The 16,972-nt window shown below is 57.3% G+C and overlaps 8 protein-coding genes across 8 annotated transcripts; 4 read left to right on the top strand and 4 right to left on the bottom strand.

The window, feature by feature from the left end:
• Positions 1-685: 685 nt before the first annotated feature.
• On the top strand, positions 686-2,504 carry BDY17DRAFT_5779 (uncharacterized protein). The gene has a single exon (XM_033738522.1). The coding sequence runs from the start codon at positions 889-891 to the stop codon at positions 2,377-2,379; it is 1,491 nt and encodes a 496-aa protein (XP_033593767.1). The 5' UTR covers positions 686-888; the 3' UTR covers positions 2,380-2,504.
• Positions 2,505-2,921: 417 nt separating this feature from the next.
• BDY17DRAFT_319757 (DNA replication/checkpoint protein) lies at positions 2,922-4,293 on the bottom strand (the record flags this gene model as incomplete). The annotated part of the gene is made up of 2 exons (XM_033736332.1): positions 2,922-4,093; positions 4,155-4,293. The coding sequence occupies 2 exons, from the start codon at positions 4,291-4,293 to the stop codon at positions 2,922-2,924; spliced, it is 1,311 nt and encodes a 436-aa protein (XP_033593766.1).
• A 524-nt stretch (positions 4,294-4,817) lies between these two features.
• On the top strand, positions 4,818-5,475 carry BDY17DRAFT_319756 (DOPA-like domain-containing protein; the record flags this gene model as incomplete). The annotated part of the gene is made up of 3 exons (XM_033736331.1): positions 4,818-4,888; positions 4,948-5,138; positions 5,198-5,475. 3 exons carry the CDS (start codon positions 4,818-4,820, stop codon positions 5,473-5,475), a joined length of 540 nt encoding a protein of 179 aa, XP_033593765.1.
• Positions 5,476-7,108: 1,633 nt separating this feature from the next.
• Positions 7,109-8,353, top strand: BDY17DRAFT_235138 (uncharacterized protein; the record flags this gene model as incomplete). Its single annotated transcript, XM_033730285.1, has 1 exon — positions 7,109-8,353. A coding segment is annotated over one exon (1,245 nt), but the record flags the coding sequence as incomplete, so codon positions are not given.
• A 1,658-nt stretch (positions 8,354-10,011) lies between these two features.
• Positions 10,012-10,650, bottom strand: BDY17DRAFT_319754 (ribosomal protein L11, N-terminal domain-containing protein; the record flags this gene model as incomplete). Its single annotated transcript, XM_033736330.1, has 2 exons — positions 10,012-10,422; positions 10,522-10,650. 2 exons carry the CDS (start codon positions 10,648-10,650, stop codon positions 10,012-10,014), a joined length of 540 nt encoding a protein of 179 aa, XP_033593763.1.
• A 280-nt stretch (positions 10,651-10,930) lies between these two features.
• Positions 10,931-11,535, bottom strand: BDY17DRAFT_319753 (uncharacterized protein; the record flags this gene model as incomplete). The annotated part of the gene is made up of 2 exons (XM_033736329.1): positions 10,931-11,315; positions 11,381-11,535. 2 exons carry the CDS (start codon positions 11,533-11,535, stop codon positions 10,931-10,933), a joined length of 540 nt encoding a protein of 179 aa, XP_033593762.1.
• A 1,263-nt stretch (positions 11,536-12,798) lies between these two features.
• BDY17DRAFT_319752 (uncharacterized protein) lies at positions 12,799-13,929 on the top strand (the record flags this gene model as incomplete). The annotated part of the gene is made up of 1 exon (XM_033736328.1): positions 12,799-13,929. One exon carries the CDS (start codon positions 12,799-12,801, stop codon positions 13,927-13,929), a length of 1,131 nt encoding a protein of 376 aa, XP_033593761.1.
• Positions 13,930-14,339: 410 nt separating this feature from the next.
• On the bottom strand, positions 14,340-16,639 carry BDY17DRAFT_5534 (uncharacterized protein). Its single transcript, XM_033738499.1, has one exon. It carries the CDS (start codon positions 16,508-16,510, stop codon positions 14,414-14,416), a length of 2,097 nt encoding a protein of 698 aa, XP_033593760.1. The 5' UTR covers positions 16,511-16,639; the 3' UTR covers positions 14,340-14,413.
• Between the last annotated feature and the right edge of the window lie 333 nt (positions 16,640-16,972).

The following is a 16,972-nucleotide window of genomic DNA, read 5'->3' as shown; positions in this document are numbered from 1 at the left end:
GAGTATGAGCAGGATGGAATCAGACGGGCGACTGAGTGGCTGGAAAAACGTCAAAACCCGATCCTCTTGACCAAAGAGAGATCAATGGGCCATTTATGCGAAGCATGTGACCCCTTGGTATGTGCATGCTGCAGAACATGCACCATCCTACGGCAACCCCTCGCCAGAACGGCCAGACGGCGTGTGCTCACAAACCAAGCACATATCCTCCGCTCCAATGCATTCTATCATGCTCCTCCGTCTATCAGGAGACAAGTCAAACTGCAAATTCACACTTCAGACGCCGCCGTCTGTGCATTCACCACCCAGGTTCCACAGTCCCACCCCGCCACCGAACATTCAAAGTTTCCCGCTCCTTCCCCTTCGAGAGCACGCGTGACGTTCCGTGACGTTCTGCAAATTTCATTCCCCCGAGTGTTGTCCCTTCCCGCTTGCAAAGACATTCTTCTCCCACTTCTCACCATCGTTCAACACCCTTCTTGACCCAGCACTCTTTGCATCCCTTGCACATCGCACAACTCTGCAACACTCTTCACATCTCGCTGCTTCTGCACTGCTTGAGCGTCTGCACATCGCTGCCGCCTTCGCCAAACGAGACATCGTTCGTTCTAGCACCTACAGATTCATCGACCACCGCCTCCCTTCATCTCCCTCTACTACCACTACTCAGCCACGACATCATCCGAACTCTTTATAGCTCAAACACTCGCCGTGTATACCGTTCTGCACCACCTGGGCACGGTAACTCGTCGCTTCGATCTTCAAACGGTTTCTCGGACCTGCAGATCTCGAAACCAACGACTCTCCTCCTCAACCAACCTTCCACACACCTTCCACACACCTTCCACGCCACCCAAACCTACGACACATCACCACATCACCGCTCAAATGGTTCCCTCTACTACCTCCAAAGCCCCTCGCTCCCGCAAGGCCAGATCTCCCACTCCCACCCCGAGCCCCAAGGGCCTCTCCAAGGCGAGCGTCTCCAAATACAAGAGCGGCGCCAGCATCTCCGGTTCCTCCAAATCCGTCCGTCCCCAGACCAGAGGCAGCAAGCAATCCGCTCTCCACAACCGCCTCATGGTCAAGAAACTCAACGAGGCCTTCGACGAAGAAGAAAACGACATCCTGGCCCAGAAGCTTACTGACGCTCTGGCTGAGGATCAACACCAGCCGAACGGGCACGACACCGCGGCGCCACAAGCCACTTCCCCTCTGCATGAGCCAATCACCAACAAGAGCCAGGAGCTCAACAACCCCACGAAGCGCAAGCACGTCGGGGAGATCTTCCAGCCCGCCAAGAGGGTTCAGATCCTCGCCGGACTAGCGCTGCCGCCTGGGGCCACCAGCTGGGGCACGGAAGAGCCTGGCATCGAAATCCTCCCGGCGCCTCTCAACGGGACTCTGGCCAGGCAAGAGGCCGCTCGGAACCCGCCGCAGCCGAAGAAGCTCGAGATCGTCGACCCGGAGAAGTACGCTTTCGACGACCAGTTCGCTCCCCCCACCGAGCACGAGCGCCACAGAAGGCAGATTGAGAGTTTCGAGAGCAAGGCGGCGGAATTGAAGCTGAGAAAGGAGGAGAAGGACGCCAGACGGGCAGCAGCGTTTCAGAAGAAGAAGGAGGCGGATATGAAGAAGCTCGATCCGTACGCTGGTCTTCCGGATGCTGAGACCGAGGACTACGAGAAAGGCGTCGCCGCTCCCGTCACTACCCCGGTGACCGAAGCTCAGGAGAAGCCGGAGCCTGTGCCTTCTGTCCCCGCCGTGGTGCCCGCCGCTCCCATCCCCGCCGCCTCAAACAAGCGCAAGCACGACGACGACAACAACGACACCACCTCTGCGCCTCTCTACAAACCCGAGATCAAGCGCAGGAAAGTCAACCCCGTGAAGTCCCGCCTGTTCACCAGCCTCGCTGCCGCCGGAGGTATCGTGCCAGCTCCCGCCACTCCCAATGGCGGTGAAGCCAGCCTCACCTCCGCGCAGCAGGCGCAGGCAAAGAGCATATCGGCGCTGGAACAGGGCAAGGGGGCCGGGCTCGCGAACGGAAAGGGGGAAGAACCTGTCCTTCGCCAGGGGACAGAGCAGCCAGCTCTCGCTTCCCCCGTTGCTCCTAGCACTACTGAGCAGCATATCACTCTCCCTGGCTCGCAATCCACCAATCCCACCGAGGACGCCACGCCAGGCACGCAACCCCGTCCAAAAGCAACCGCCGCAAAAGCTCCCCACGCAGCCAACCAGTCCACTCCCATCGCCCCCAACAGCGAAGGAAACAACGCCACGGCGCAGGAGAAGCGCAGCGGACGCCCAGCTAAGGAACCCGAGAACGCAGCTCAAAAGCAGACGCCCGCGAAAAAGCGGGCTCGCAAGAGCGGATCGTGAGTTGGGTGAAGTGGCGTGCTTTCTGGCTCGATGGTGGGATTTGAAGCCAGGTGTGGATTGCTGGGGTGGGTTTGCTGGAGGTTTTTGTGTCATGGGGATGGTGCGTTAGGCTGGCTGGGTGGGCTGGGTGGTGTGGTGGGAGGGCTTGCTGATGGCTGGATCGCCTGGCTCGATCTTTGGATTTGATGCTGGGTTGATTCTAGCGGTTGGTGGCTTTTTTGCCTCGCTGCTTGGCTGATTTATGGCTTGGGAGGAGACGTATGAGCGGATGAGCTGATGGTTTATGAGACGTTGCAACGGAGATGGATGACAATTCGCTGGAACTGCGGCTGAGTGGGGGGGCATATGAGAGTATTACGGTTTGAGCGGACATGTGGGAGAAAGCGCTGAGTATATTCATGGACACAGCGCAGGCATGGACGGCTCCAGAATGGGTTGAGAGGCAAAAGGGCGCGGACATGAGTACGAGCGCACGGCTTCGACAGGTCTACAGAACAGCAAGCATGTTAACACACACAAGCATCAGAATGCCAACACAAAGATCACCTCCTGCCAAACCTCCCGCCCCGCCCATTGGCTTTGGAGTTCTTGTTCTTGATCTTGAGCTTGCGGAAATTGGCGTGAGCTTGCGCGCTGACCTTTCGCTTCTTCTTCTCCGTGTTGCCGTCTTCTGCGCCAGGCTTGGTAGTCGTCTTTGATTCATCTCCGGATGCTTCTCCACGGGACGCAGCATCGTCTGATTCGTCGTCCTCGCCCTTACCATCGTCCACAGCTTTCTGCGCTTTGTGCAGCACAGGCCGCATGATCGAACGCCGCGTCTGCCGCTTCAGCCCCTTCTTCTTCCACACCTTCCTCGGTTGCCCATTGGCGTCTAATGCGTTTTGATCTCCGCGCTCCTCATCGGATTCAACGCCTTGATCCGGGCCAAGCGGCATCTCGACAGCCTGGCTATCCTCCACAAGCACTTTGTCTCCCTTCGACCGCGTCTCCCCTCCATCTGCTTCTTCTGCTTCAATCTCGTTCAGAACGTCCCACTCATCCTCCAGTCGCTCTTCCTCTTGCTTCTTCAGCCCCTGAATAATGGCGCTCAGACTCCGCACCAGTCCTCGTTTCTTGAACGGCAGAGCAGCACCTTCCCCGTCTTCCTCGTCGATCGGGGCCAACGAACGATTCCGGCGTAGGAAAGCGGGGGTAGCGAACTGCTTCTTGACGGTACTAGGCGTGAAGACGTCCTCGTCATCTCTCTTCCGCTTCAGCGGCGTGCCGCCGAAAGCTTCGAGGTAGTATCTTTTCGCGGACGATTGCGGTGTTTTGGCCAACTTTTGTTCTGAGGATTGCTGGGCGCTTGACTTGCTTGGGGTGGCGTTTACAGTGGCCGCCATTGACGCGGTGAGAGTGTCGACGCTTTTCGACGGTGTAGGGGTAGGAAAGGAGTCGAACAGGCTCAGCACCGCGCCGTCTTTCTGCGGTGTTGGCCCGAGGGCAAAGCGAACGCATGCTGGTGTTGGCTCATCCTCTTGTGCCGGATTGTCCTCGATCGCCTCTGTAAACTTTGAAGCCTTTTTCGGAGTAGCAGCTACACTGTTCGCCGATCGGCCTTGTAGAACGCGTTCATCGGGTTTTCCATTATCGCCCTTCGGCTGCCGTGTTCGTGGGGATGAGCGAGTTTTCGATCCTCGACCGGTGAGCCTGTCGTACTCCTCATACTGTGCAGCTGGATATCGCGCGATCCGTTAGCACGATCGATCCTCAAGCCGCCTGCATAGTAGACGCACAAATTGCCGCATCGTTCTTGATGTCCTCGCGCCCTGGCTTCCTCCCTCCATTCGCCGCGCGAAACTCCCATTCCCACTTCTTCAGCGCATTTTTGACGGTCTGAATGGCTTGTGAAGTCGCATGCGTATCGCTCGACATGCCGTAGCAATACAGATATCAATATGTGGGTGCTGAAATGCGAGAGGGTGACTGGGACGAAAGTCGGCGCAGACCTGCAGATTGATGGAGTTGAGAGTCGCGACAAATTGAAACTCTAAATTTCGCGCCAGCGACGCGAGCTGCCCCCGCGGGCACGTGATGGTGGGGCGGCATGGATGGGAGATGGCACGGGATAGCGAAGAACAAGATGGCGCAATTGCTGGCAAGCTGTGCGATTTTCATCAACCTACATTACTAGTTGGACGCGCTGCCATTTGTCCGGCGAGCGTGCACGAGACGGATATCTCCCCAATGCTGTACCCGGGTTGGAAATCAAGCGCGGACCTGAGCCGCTGCTGAAATAAGCAGGGAGCAAGTCAAGCGTGTGAAGGCTGGCCTCTGCTGAATAAACCACGGATTCGATATTGGTATAAGAAGACGTCGCTGGTGCGCAACCACAGGACTACTCGACCTAACTCACACGCATCGACCGTTGGAATACGCTACACGACACGCCCTCCACCATGGCCGACCCATATGATTACGAATACGAGTCTCCGCTGAAGGGCTACCAAGGCCTGGAGCCTTTGTCTGAGTGGGTGCAGCGGCGCGCAACATCTCGCAGAAGCAAGGCTTCGACTGACTCGCTCGCAGGGAGAAGCAAAAGGACGGAAAGTCGTTTGTGAACCCGCCGGCCAAGTCTCCCAGCACCTCCTACACCGAATTCGTGGACCCGCTGTTGAAAGACGAACGCGGCGGCTTCGATGTGCACATCTACTACCTGCAAGGCAACGAGTTTGAGACCAAGTTTGCCAAGGAGCTGCATGAGAGGATTCGACGAGAGTGTGCGTCTTACACGGTGATCAGTTACGAGGGTACCATCAGGCTGACTGTGTCTGTACAGTTCCCGAGCTGCGAGTCTACAAAGTGTGGGATAGACCGATTGGCCCGCACCCCGTGGCGATGTTCGAGGTCAACTTGTTCACGCCTCAGCAATTTGGCAGTTTTATTCCGTGGTTGACAATTCATCGCGGTCCATTGAGTGCTCTGGTGCATCCCAACACCAACGACGAATATCGAGATCACACGCAGCGGGCCATTTGGATGGGCCAGCCTTTCCCGCTGCACACCGGGATGCTGAAGGCGAAGAAGCCGCAAACTGGGGTAGTCAATGGGGCATAGATGATGCTGCGGCGGAGCTTGTGGATCTTTTGCGGCGTTTTGCGTTCTGCATTTTGCACTTTGCGCGGTTGCGGTCTATGCCTTGCACGTAGCGTCGCTCTCGGGACGGAGGATGCCATGCCTGCGAGTGCGAGGCGCGAGCTCCGACAGCCGTCTGTTCCAGCTGTGGCCGGCTGTCTCGGCTTGCCTTGGCGTTTCTTACCTAGTACTTGGTACTTGATGCATTCGATATTCTCAGGCCTTCCACTTCGTTCACGGGCATGAAGGAGTAGGAGAAGTGGTGAAGTGCAGTCAGTCGTGTCACGTGAAGTCGAACAAGAGTAAATGTCGATGTGCTCGATCAATTACTCGGTGGCTGGGCGTCGATTGCTTGCGATCGCGCTCAACATGAAGCTTGGGTGGGATTACATCATCGAGCTGTGGCTGCGGTCAGGGCTCCACTATTGCTTCGGCGCGGCATCAGCAGCAAGCTGGAATCAGATTCAGCTGACTGCGCCTTGGCTTTTGCATGGCGCATACGGTATGCAATATAGATAGGAGTGTTGTGAGGACGTTGAATGGGAAAGGATAGGTGATATGGGTAGGGGCAGGGTGGTTTGGTTCAACCGCGAAATTGCCCGTTTCACTGACTTGCCCACCATCACATGCTATGTCAGCGCGGGCACATGAAGAAAAGACGCCAAGCGAGTGAAAAAAAGAGCAGAGAGGCTAGCACTGCGGGCTGAAGTCATTTCACCAAGCCACCGGTGTGGATTGGCAAGGTTAGACGCCGTTTTATGCACAGCATCCGCCCACATCCACCCCCGTCCACCAATCACCGCGTGTTGCCGAGTGAAAATATGAATTTTATGTCGGACGTGCAGCAAGGCGAATAGGTTTGGGACGTAGAAGCAAGTCAGCCCGGACGGACTCGGCTGCTCACTCTCTCCGTGAGCAGCCGGTTGGCGCGCTGATGTAAGAGTTGGCAATTCCAGCATCAGCACCGTCCGGCCTCATCCATCGCCAATACACCTGTGTTGCAGCCATCAGCGCCGTCGAGGGTAGAGGAAGACCATTCCAAACACTTCTACTTCGCATTTCGCACTTTTTCTGTGCGCGTGCGGGCAGTGCAGAGCAATCCAGCTGGTCTCGTGCGCGTTGGAGTGTGCATCATCGGGCGCGGGATCGACGCTTGTCGCGTGCGGCGCGGAAAGAGATTGCGGCCGCCAACCATCGCTAGCCCCAGCCCAAGAAACCCGATTAATCTCCCGCGATCCCCAGCAACTCGCTGCCAGCGCCGGGCCAACATCTGATAACCACATCACCACTTTCTCTCCACCTCCGTCTTACCTCTCTCCTCTGCCACCTCCTTTGCGACTCTCCGCCCTCCACACGCCTCCGCCGCCCTTCGCTCCTGCCCTGCCAACCGGCTTGTGTCACCCGCGACTTCCTCACCTGGGCTGGCCGGGCTGCCCACGGCCTCCAGACATCCGCCACTGCTCTCATCCTCACGCGCGCACACGACACACCATACACCTTCATCCACGCCCGCGCCGCCATGCTCACCCAATATTTCTCCCTCGGGGGCGACGACTCCACCCAGCGCTTCTTCTCCGTCTCCAAACTGCCCTTCTCATGGCCCTCCGTCCACATCCTCCTCCCGCATCGAATACGACGCAAGTTCCGCTCCACCCGCTCGCGCATACGCTCCATGCAGACGCCCACCTCCTCCATCGCGTCGCTCAACACCTCCATCAGCCCCTCCGATACCCTCCGCGCCCTCCGAACACACCAATGGAGCTACTACGACGCCCAATACCTCTTCTTGGCCCTCATCGGCATCTTCAGCCTGTGCATCATACCCACCCACGGCCCGCTATTCAAGACGCTGCTCGCCGCATTGCTCATGACCAGCCTGATAATACCGCTCACCCGCCAATTCTTCCTCCCCTTCCTCCCCATCGCCGGCTGGCTCGTCGGCTTCTACGCCTGCCAGTTCATCTCCGGCGAATACCGCCCGCCCATCTGGGTGCGCATCTTACCCGCCCTCGAGAACATCCTCTACGGCGCAAACCTCAGCAACATCCTCTCCGCGCACAAGAACAACGTGCTCAACGTTCTCGCCTGGCTGCCGTACGGCATCACCCACTTCGGCGCGCCCTTTGTCTGCACCGGCCTCATGTTCATCTTTGGACCGCCCGGAACTGCGCCCATATTTGCAAGAGCGTTTGGCTACATGAACATCTTTGGCGTCATGACGCAGCTGCTCTTCCCATGCTCTCCGCCGTGGTATGAGAACATCTACGGCCTCGCACCCGCGAACTACTCCATTCCCGGCTCTCCCGCTGGCCTCGCAGCCATCGACGAGCTCTTTGGCATCAAACTCTACACCTCCACCTTCACCGCCTCGCCCGTCGTCTTCGGCGCCTTCCCCTCCCTACACTCCGGCTGCGCCACTATCGAAGCGCTCTTCATGGCCCACACCTTCCCGCGCCTACAACCGCTCTTCATCTTTTACGTCGGCTGGCTGTGGTGGTCCACCATGTACCTTTCGCACCACTACGCCATCGACCTCGTAGCCGGCAGCACCATCTCCATCTTCATCTACTACCTCTTCCGCCGCTTCCTCCCACGCCTGCAGGAGGGCAAAATGTTCCGCTGGGACTACGACTACGTCGAATACGGCGAGCCCGATGACGATGACCCCACCGCCTACCCCTCCTACGACGACTTCGCCGACCTCGACGACTTCCACCCCGCCCGCTTCCACGCCGATAGCGACGAGTGGACCATCGGCTCCAGCTCCAGCTTCTCCAGCAGCAGCCGCGACCCCTCCACCGGCGTCCGCTCGCCCATCTCCGAGGGCTCATGGGAAGGCGAGACGCTAGCGTCATACACCTCCGACACAGAGCATCCGCCAAAAGCATAGGAGCGACGACATGCTGCGGTGCACGCGTACGCTGGAATAGACACCCTGCTTCTCGCCCCAAACACCGGCTGCAGCCCGGGGCGCAGAATGACGACTTGACGGCCTCTTTTGTTCACTACGGGATTCGCTTTAGCGTGGCGTGGCGGCGCGCTTTCTTTCCCCCTTCCTCTTCTCCCGCCGGCCTGCCGCACGAACGCCGGTAGAGCTCATCGACTTTGCTCCCGCGTCAGGCATGCACAGGCCGGCGGCAACACCTATTTTCCCCGAGCTCGGCGCAGCTCACTAATACTTTTTGGGACTCCCTGGGACGGTCGGCTTTGTTCTCTTTTTACCTGGTTTCGAGAGATACCCTACATTCGCTTACTTTCCTGTATTACCACAATCGGGAAAACATCAACACGCTGTACAGCTTTTACATTCGCTTGGGGAGCCGGGCCTGGAAGGCTCTTTTGCTCTGGCATATACAACACCACTGGGATTGGGAAGGCGGGGCGCAAAAATAGAATCGGGGTGGGTGGACGCGGGAATAGACAATGGGAAGGTCTTTCTTCTGAGACTAGCGCTGGTGCTTCGCTTGAATCCTTCCTGAGGCCTTTGCTTCTTTTTTTGACATGATGACACGCATCGACGGCTGGTCAGGAGATGGGGTGAAGAGGGTTAGATTCGGTGTTTAATACCGCTAGTAATTGAAGCCGTGTGGACTTGATGTCTACACGGGATTTTTATTCTGCACGCGGATTTACCGTTCCTATATCTTCCCTTTCCCTAATATACTGTTGGCTAAAGTTATTGTGAATTCACGCGACGGCGAGGGGTGGAAATTGAACAACACTGTGGTGAGAAGTGTGCTCGTCCATGGAGCCTACTCTGCGGCCGTGCACTCAGTCACTCACCCAGCTTCCCTCTAGACAGTCAAGGAGGAGATGTAAAAGGGGCGTAGATGTGCCAAGAACCTAAATAAACCACCTCGCCCACTGCCATCCACCTCATTCATACATCCGCATAGCAAAAGGAGAATGCTCTCGAACACCACTTCCCTCCCAGACTCGAACTCGCGGCCTTGCTCTCGCCAGCAGCCCCTCTCTCCTCAAAGATCCGAGCAAGGACCAAAAAAGAGCGCCGTCCACCCGGGTTTCGCGACGCGAGCCCGGCTTTTTTCGCCCCATTGTTTGTTCAAACGTAGGAGCTACTCGGAGTATGTCCTGCACCCGCGGCTAGCTTGATGGCGACGCACTCGGATAGACAACCCACACATATACCGACGACTCGGCCCGGGTGGCATTGATTGTTGGCGCGCGGGATTTCGTTGATATAGGCGTGGAAGTTGGGCCGGGGTTTAGCCTGTTGCCGCACTGGTGAGGCGGCGTGGCTGGTGGTTGATTGGTGGTGGCGGTGTTTTGTGCGACTGCATGTGGTGGGCGGGATTGATGTCATTGGGAGTGTGGCGGTGGGTGAGATTGGTGGCGGAGGTGGAGTGTGTGGAGTGGAGGGCGATGGTTCGCAGGTTCGAGGTGGACAGTTGTATTCGTACAGTTCGCGAGGGTATCTTGGTCCCTGCCGGCAGGATACACCAAGATGAAAGACGCCGGTCGCTATGCAATTCGTTCGGCCGTCCCTCATTCCTTTCCTCACGGCACCACAACCACCCCCATACTCCCCGCCTGCGCAATCACCGTCTTCACCATGCCCTCCAACGAAATGCCCGAGAGCCGCGACTCGCTCTGCTTAATCCTCGCAATCTCATACACATGCTTCAAACTGACGGTGCCCACGCTGCCCAAACCCGCATTCCCCGGGGCCGCGCCCGCATTGAACGACGCCTTGCCCTTTGCCTCAGTGCCCGCCTTGGAATTCGGTCCGGATGTGTTGCCCGCGCCTTTGAGCTTGTTCTTGATCGGTGCCACGCCTGCGGCGGAGAGGAGGAGGGAGGCTGTGGGCGGGGTGCGGATTTCGAAGGTGAAGGAGCGGTCGGGGCGGACGGTGACGCGGGCGGGAATCGGGGTGCCGGTGATGTAGTTTGCGGTGCGGGCGTTGAATTCCTGCGTGAGAGGGACGAGGTTAGATTGGCGCTACAATGGGATTGTTTTGGGGTGGAACTGTGCGATTTGAGGATGGAGAGGGGTGTGTTTTCGTCTTACCTTGCAAAAGTCCATGGACTTGACGCCTTTGCTGCCCAATGCTGGCCCGACGGGGGGTGAAGGCGAGGCCTGGCCGGCGCCGACGATGAGCTTGACGATCTGGTCGGTCTGCAGCGCTTTTCGCGCCATGATGTCGCTGCTGGTCGTGAATATTGATAGCTACAATTACGGCGATGGAAATTAAGTTGCAGAGGTGAAGTTCGGATTCTGGCTAGTGGCACGTGATTGGAGGAATTGCTTGCACCGCTCCACCGCCGAACATCACCGACCGTGTTCTGCTCTATGTGATTGCAATGTGATACGTCTCAAAAGGCACAAGTGTACATTCCGGAAGACGGGATGTGGGTGACACGAGATCGGTCTTGCATTGGCCATTGTTCGGCACTAACTCGACGGGCAACCCCCTTGCCTACGGCTCATCCGTCTTCTCAAGCGTGCCCCAGCCATGGAACTCCATTGGAGTCAACCTGACCCCCAAAGAGCGCAGAGTGAAGTAAGCGGTCGTGAGATGGAAGTAGAAATTCGGCATGCCGAAGTTCGCTATATACGCCTGACGATTGGCGAACTTGAAGTTTTGCCCCTTCGTCCTCATGATGACCGGCTCGCTGCCGTCGAGCGAGTCCATGAATTGCTCGTCGACGCTCTCGAGCAGTTGAAGAGTAGTAGCAGTGCGGGCCAGCAGTTCTTCAAACGTCCTTTCGTCGTCCGGGAAGTACGTGTCTTCCTTTAGCGCGCCTATACGGAAGGGGAGGAACTTGGCGGCGTTCAAGACGCTTTGGATTTGGTAGAGGAGGCTGTTGATAGATGACGCCGGTCAGCAGGAGACTGGGTAGTAGAGTGCTGGTGACTACCAACTCACGGTCCTTGCAGGTCGTGGAGCATACGCCATTCGAGCATCTTCTCTTGCTTCACATTCTGTTGTTCGGCATACTGCACGGCCTTCGTCAGGTGGTGGGACAGATTCCGCATCTGCTTGATGAGGATGGGAATGCTTTGGTTGTACAGAGAGCCCATTGTTTGATTTCGTTGGTGCAATAGATAAGACAATGATGCTGACGGTCGATTAATTTGGGTGGTGAAATGCGGCTGACAGATGCAGTACACCCATCTGTCAGAAGTACCTCGGACTCGCATATCCCACTTCCCTCCTTGCTTCTCACCGGCGCGATGTGCTGGCGCGAATCATTGTTCAGCACATCTCCCGCTTCTGCTGCAAGCCGCACGCATACGTTGGGTCACACCAAAGACGGCGAACAGCAATCTCCCAAGGTATCTTTTCCCTCTCTCCCCGTCTGAAGATGCGATCCAATTGTACCCCCTGTCTTCGGCCTTGTGCCTTGTTGGACGACGACCGTATTTCTGCCGTTTCCTCCTCCGTTTCTTCATTCCTTTCCTTCTTGTTTCTTTGCTCCATGCTTCTTTCGTGTTCTTTCGAGCCTCGCTGCTGGACATTGCCTTCAACTGTACATTGGGCACCATGGTATGTTGCCAACACCGATGGCGTCTAACGTCAGGTAGACTGATCTGTCATCTGTGAAGCTACATGCAGAGACCGGACTTTCCCTTGTACCACCTAAAGTGACAGGTCCAATTCTGGAACGGGAAGCTGCAGACAAAGCTACAGGGGCGCGCTCTATCGCCCGGAGACGAACGGAGACCAGGGCCGGCAGAAGGCGAACAGAACCCTCCGCAAGGCTGTCAACCGCCCAGCGCTCCAACCATTCACGCTCGCTCAACATCGACGACAAGTCGTCCATCACGAGTGGTAAAGGCAGGGCAGGCATACATCCGCGGAAGCGAGCCTTCACCCGACCTCATCAAACCAACGAGCGGACGCTGAGAGCAACATTGTCCCGTCTGTTGCCTTCGCCTTCAACACCAAAGACTCCATCCCGCTCAAGCAGCAGCGATTGTACCATTACACAGCAGGGATACAACAGCCGGCCGCTTTCTCCGGAGACGATGGGGAAGAAATCGAGACCTATCCTCGACCAGGCGAAACAGAGGAGGTCTCACCGTCAACCGATTAAACTTCCAAATGCTCTTGACTACTTGGATCGCTCTACGGAGCAAGAATCTACTGGACAATCTGAGCTTCTCTCCTCCTCCTCGCCTTCTCGTGAGGATCATTCGGATGCGGATGTGAGCGAGGTTGCCTCGACACCATCGTCGGAATCTACTCCCCCGTCTCCTACAAGCACGGAGGCAGGAGAAGAAGACTACATGGAGAAGAGGTCGCTTCAATCCGGTGAATCGACCCGGCCAACAGAAAACAACATGTCAGGCAATGAGAGACTCGACGCGAGCCTGGAACTACAACCTTCGGTCGAAGATGAATCAGAAGACAAACCAGATGTACCACCTTCCCTGCCTTCCCCTTTAGAAGAGCAAGCACAACATCCCAGGCCGGGCTTTCAGCACAGCTCTCCACAACACGCAGACGGTGTTAGCCATGACTACAACTTCCCATCTTCCCACATGCCATACGCCCAACGAGGTTACCCGCATTATCGACCAACCGTATACGATCAACCGCGTGTACTTCCGACCCCGTGGTCCCCTCCACCTCATTCGCTTTACTTCCACCAAACACCACCGCAGCACTACCCATGGCCAAGTCCATCGGGCACCACTGTACCCACACACGCAGTCAATAACCACACAACTCCGCCGGCGAGCAGAAGCAACCATGCTACTGGCACCGGGCCTCCAGACAATAACACCGCACCTAGCAAACCCGACTTCGAACCTCCCGCTCTCTACCGCAGATTCGCCCATCTCACCCATCGCATCCTCCTTTCCCTCCAAGACGAACTCCTGGACCTCGAAGCCCACCTTCAACGCTACGACGAAGCAATCGGAACTCTACAACGAGCAACACCGGCTCAACCCGGGAGTAGAACCGCTCACCAACCCGAATGGCAGCACCGCCAAAACGATAGAGACCTGCTCCTCTGCCGCGCGCAGCTTCTCGCCCAAATAGAAGCCAAGATGGAACGCTACCACCGCCATCTATCAACATCCGCATCGATCTCTGGACACACGAGTCCAGCAACGCCAGAACAGATCGATTCATACAAGCAATGGATCAAAACGCACTCGCCCTCGAACGAAGAGCGCCTGCTGAGCGACCCAACCGACCTCATCGTGCCCTGCTCAAACACCCGCGCGCTCCTCACACTTGTGCGGTCCAATTCTCCCATCACCATCTTCGCTCTGCTGGTGCTACTCTACACCGCTCGAGAGAAGTCGGGCGGTCCCGTTCTTGTGTTTGCGGGAATCGTGGTTGCGTGGCCTTTTATGGCTCCCTTTGCTGGCCCGAGGTTGCGCATGGGATTGCCTGCGAATGACTTTGCGTTTTTGGGGGCGATGTTTGCTATGGTGGCGGCGTGGTTGGGGGTGGTTTGATGGGATGGTGAGTGGAGAGGTCACGTAGAGCGGCAAATGGGACGTCGGATGAGAAGGGCTGCGAGAAGATTACGGGGCCTTGGAGGAGGACGGTGCAGGGAGCAGAGCATATTGCTATGGTACATAAGCTACCTTACGTGCGATCAGGACTGCGGACAGTGCCATGATCCGGGCTGCAGTAATGACAGTGGGAAGGTATGGACCGCGAAACCCCGAAGAACGCTGTCAAGAAATAATAACAATCCCCATTCTCTCTTCTCTCCTACTACATCCTCCTCTCTTCCACCTTCCTCCTCCGAGTAAATCAAACAACGCCAACGCCTTGAACGCCCGCTAAAAAGCAAATCCCACCCACTCATCCCATTCCTTCTCCCAGTCATTCGTAATCGTCACATTCCATTGCCGAGTCCGTCCGTCCATCACTTTCTTCATTGTGCGCGTTGAGACTTGTCCATTATCGTACACCTCCGCCGACGCGGCAACGCTAATGAGTCGCAAGCCACTGATCCAGCATCGGACCGAGCGAAGCAGCAGTCGCCACCTCAGTATCCTTGCTGAAGAACACCGAATCCTCCTTGTCGTGCTGAAGGAGCGAGCTCCAGCTCACATCGTGCATGTCCACCGGCTCGTCGCCGTTGTACGGGCTGCTGCCGTTCGTGGAGTCGTACTCGGGTGACGCGAGGCGCTGGAAGGGCGCATGGGGCTGCGAGTCGACAGCGCCGTAGTGCTCTGGCTGGCTGAGGGGGCTGGAGGCGCCTGTGAAGCCTTGGTTGTTGAGGAGCGCGGGCGAGATGGTCTTGATGGGATTGTGGTGCGAGGTGGCGGGGGAGGTGGGCGGGGTGTCGCGCCAGTGGCTGTATTGGTCGACGGCCATTTGGTCGTAGTCGACTTCCGTGTGGTTGGCCATGTTGATGAAGGCGTCGGCGTCGAAGTCGGAGGTGTCCGGGGGCGTCATGGGGAGGCTGTGCTCGCTCATGCCCGAGCTGTTGGGCGAGGAGTAGTCTGCGTTGGAGATGGCGGCGGTCAGGGCCATGCTGTTGTCGTAGTCCATTTGACGCGCTTTGTTGGATTTGGTTGTGCGGGTCTTCTCGTCTGGCCGGTTCTTCTTGGGACGGCCGCGCTTGGGCTTCTCTTCTTCCGACTTCTCGTAGCCGGGGAGCGCGCCTTTGCACATGCCGCGCTGACGGTGACGGGTGAGGGCGTCGTGCCGAGCGAATTTGCTACCGCAGGGACATATGTGGGGACGGTCGTCTTTGTGAATGGCTGCGTGGCGCTTCATGTCGTGCTGACGGACGAAGGTCTTGCCGCAGTCATTGCATTGGAATTGGCGATCACCCATGTGGTTCTGGACGTGAGAGCGCGCGTTCTCCTTGCGCTTGAACGATTTGCCGCATGTCTTGCCATTGTCAAGCTCGTAGAGGCAGTACCAGTTCTTGGTCTTCTCGTCCTGAGCAGAGATGTTCATGTCGACTTCTTCCGCTGGAACGCCAGTGTCGACGATGGTGGCGTTGACGTCTTCGCCCATGTTTTGCATCATCGCTGAGTGAGGAGACAAGCCCATGCCGACGATGAAGTTGGGGCTGTTGAAGTCGTCGGACGCTCCACCGGTGGCTTGGAGGAGCAGTGCTCCATGCATTGGATGCGCTGGCTCTTCAAAGAGCGTGGGCATTGAGGCTCCATTGTAGCTACGGCCTGGTGACGCTGGGTCGACGTTGGAAGAGGAGTAGACGGAAGAGCCATAGATGTGATCAGTGCTGGCAGTGAACGAGTCGTGGCCGTACGGTGAGTTGGGCATTGGGGCGACGTCCAGTTGGAAGCTTTGGCTGCGAAGGTGCTTTGGAGCTGTCGCCGGAGGGCTGGGCCAGTTCTGAACGTACTGCTGAGGCGTGTTCGGGACCGTGCGTGGCTGGTTGTGAGAGACGGGTGTCTGCGGCAGGGTGACCACGAATTGGTGCGGTGTGCCTTGGGCCTCGACAGCGTTCATCTGCATGTTGGTCGTCATCTGAGGAGTGACTGTGAAAGCTGGAGCGGCCTGCATGACGGGAACGGGTGACGGTGATTGACCGAAGTTGCTCTGATACCACTCCAGATGCTGTTGGAGGTCTTGGAGGGCTTGTTCTTGGTTGGGATGAGTGGGAATGGGGGCGATGATGGTGGGGGTGGAGGGGGAGTTGATGTTTCCTTTCAGTTGCTGCTGGAGGTGCGACTGAAAGTCCTGCGCCTGGTAGCCCGGCTGGGCTGGTCTGTGCTGCTGCGTTTCTTGCACGTAATGCTGTGGGTGTTGGTGTCCTAGGTTAGTGGTGTCCAGTTGAATCCGTATGGGCGAAGTTCCTTGGAATGGTTCCTGGTCCTGAGTTTGGTCCTGCGGGGGAAGTGGGCGAAATCCGGTGGCCGAGTCAAGTCTACCCAGACTCTGGTCGAGACTGAGGCCTCGTCGATGTTGCTCGTTGGCTGGTCGGGTAGTCTTTCGGGTGAGGGCAGGAAGAGGGTTGGTCAGGGGAGGGGGCACTTCGAGCGATTGTTGTCGGCGATGGAGTTGGCGTCGCTTCTGGGCGCTCGAGGTGGAATTGAGGGACAGCATTTTCGTCGTTTGTCGAGTGAAGACAATATGCAAGTCGAGTCCGGGATGGGTTGCGATTGGTCGAGAGCAAGTCAATGCCTCTATGGTCCGGTACTTTTTGCAGGAGGTCTATCAGCACAGCCACTCTCGATCATTTCAAGTGCATGAGAATCGATCGTACCTCACGCAGTGCAAGCCGCGACCGCCGGGCGCGGTGGTTTATGAGCTTTTACTCAGTCGAGGGTTGCGTTTGTTGGATGAAGTCACGTTCCCTCGGTCGGCCTTTTGGCCCGCTGTGCAATGGGTTCAAAAAGGTTTCGACGCGGGCGAAGTGGTCTGGATTGGTTTGGTATGTACAGGTGCGATGCGATGGGTTTGGGTAGTAGTTGGAAGTGTGGTGGAGGAGGTGGAGTGCGAGGTGTAGGTCGGAAGACGTTCACTTGCGATCTGTTTTTTTGTTGTTTCCTCTTTCGTCACCCCACC

Source organism: Neohortaea acidophila, assembly GCF_010093505.1.
Source record: "Neohortaea acidophila strain CBS 113389 unplaced genomic scaffold BDY17scaffold_1, whole genome shotgun sequence".
NCBI lineage: Eukaryota > Fungi > Ascomycota > Dothideomycetes > Mycosphaerellales > Teratosphaeriaceae > Neohortaea > Neohortaea acidophila.
This window is presented reverse-complemented; position numbering and strand designations above follow the sequence as displayed.

Coding starts and splice junctions, on each gene's coding strand:
- BDY17DRAFT_5534 (XM_033738499.1), bottom strand. CDS start 16,510: ATGCTGTCCCTCAATTCCACCTCGAGCGCCCAGAAGCGACGCCAACTC.
- BDY17DRAFT_5779 (XM_033738522.1), top strand. CDS start 889: ATGGTTCCCTCTACTACCTCCAAAGCCCCTCGCTCCCGCAAGGCCAGA.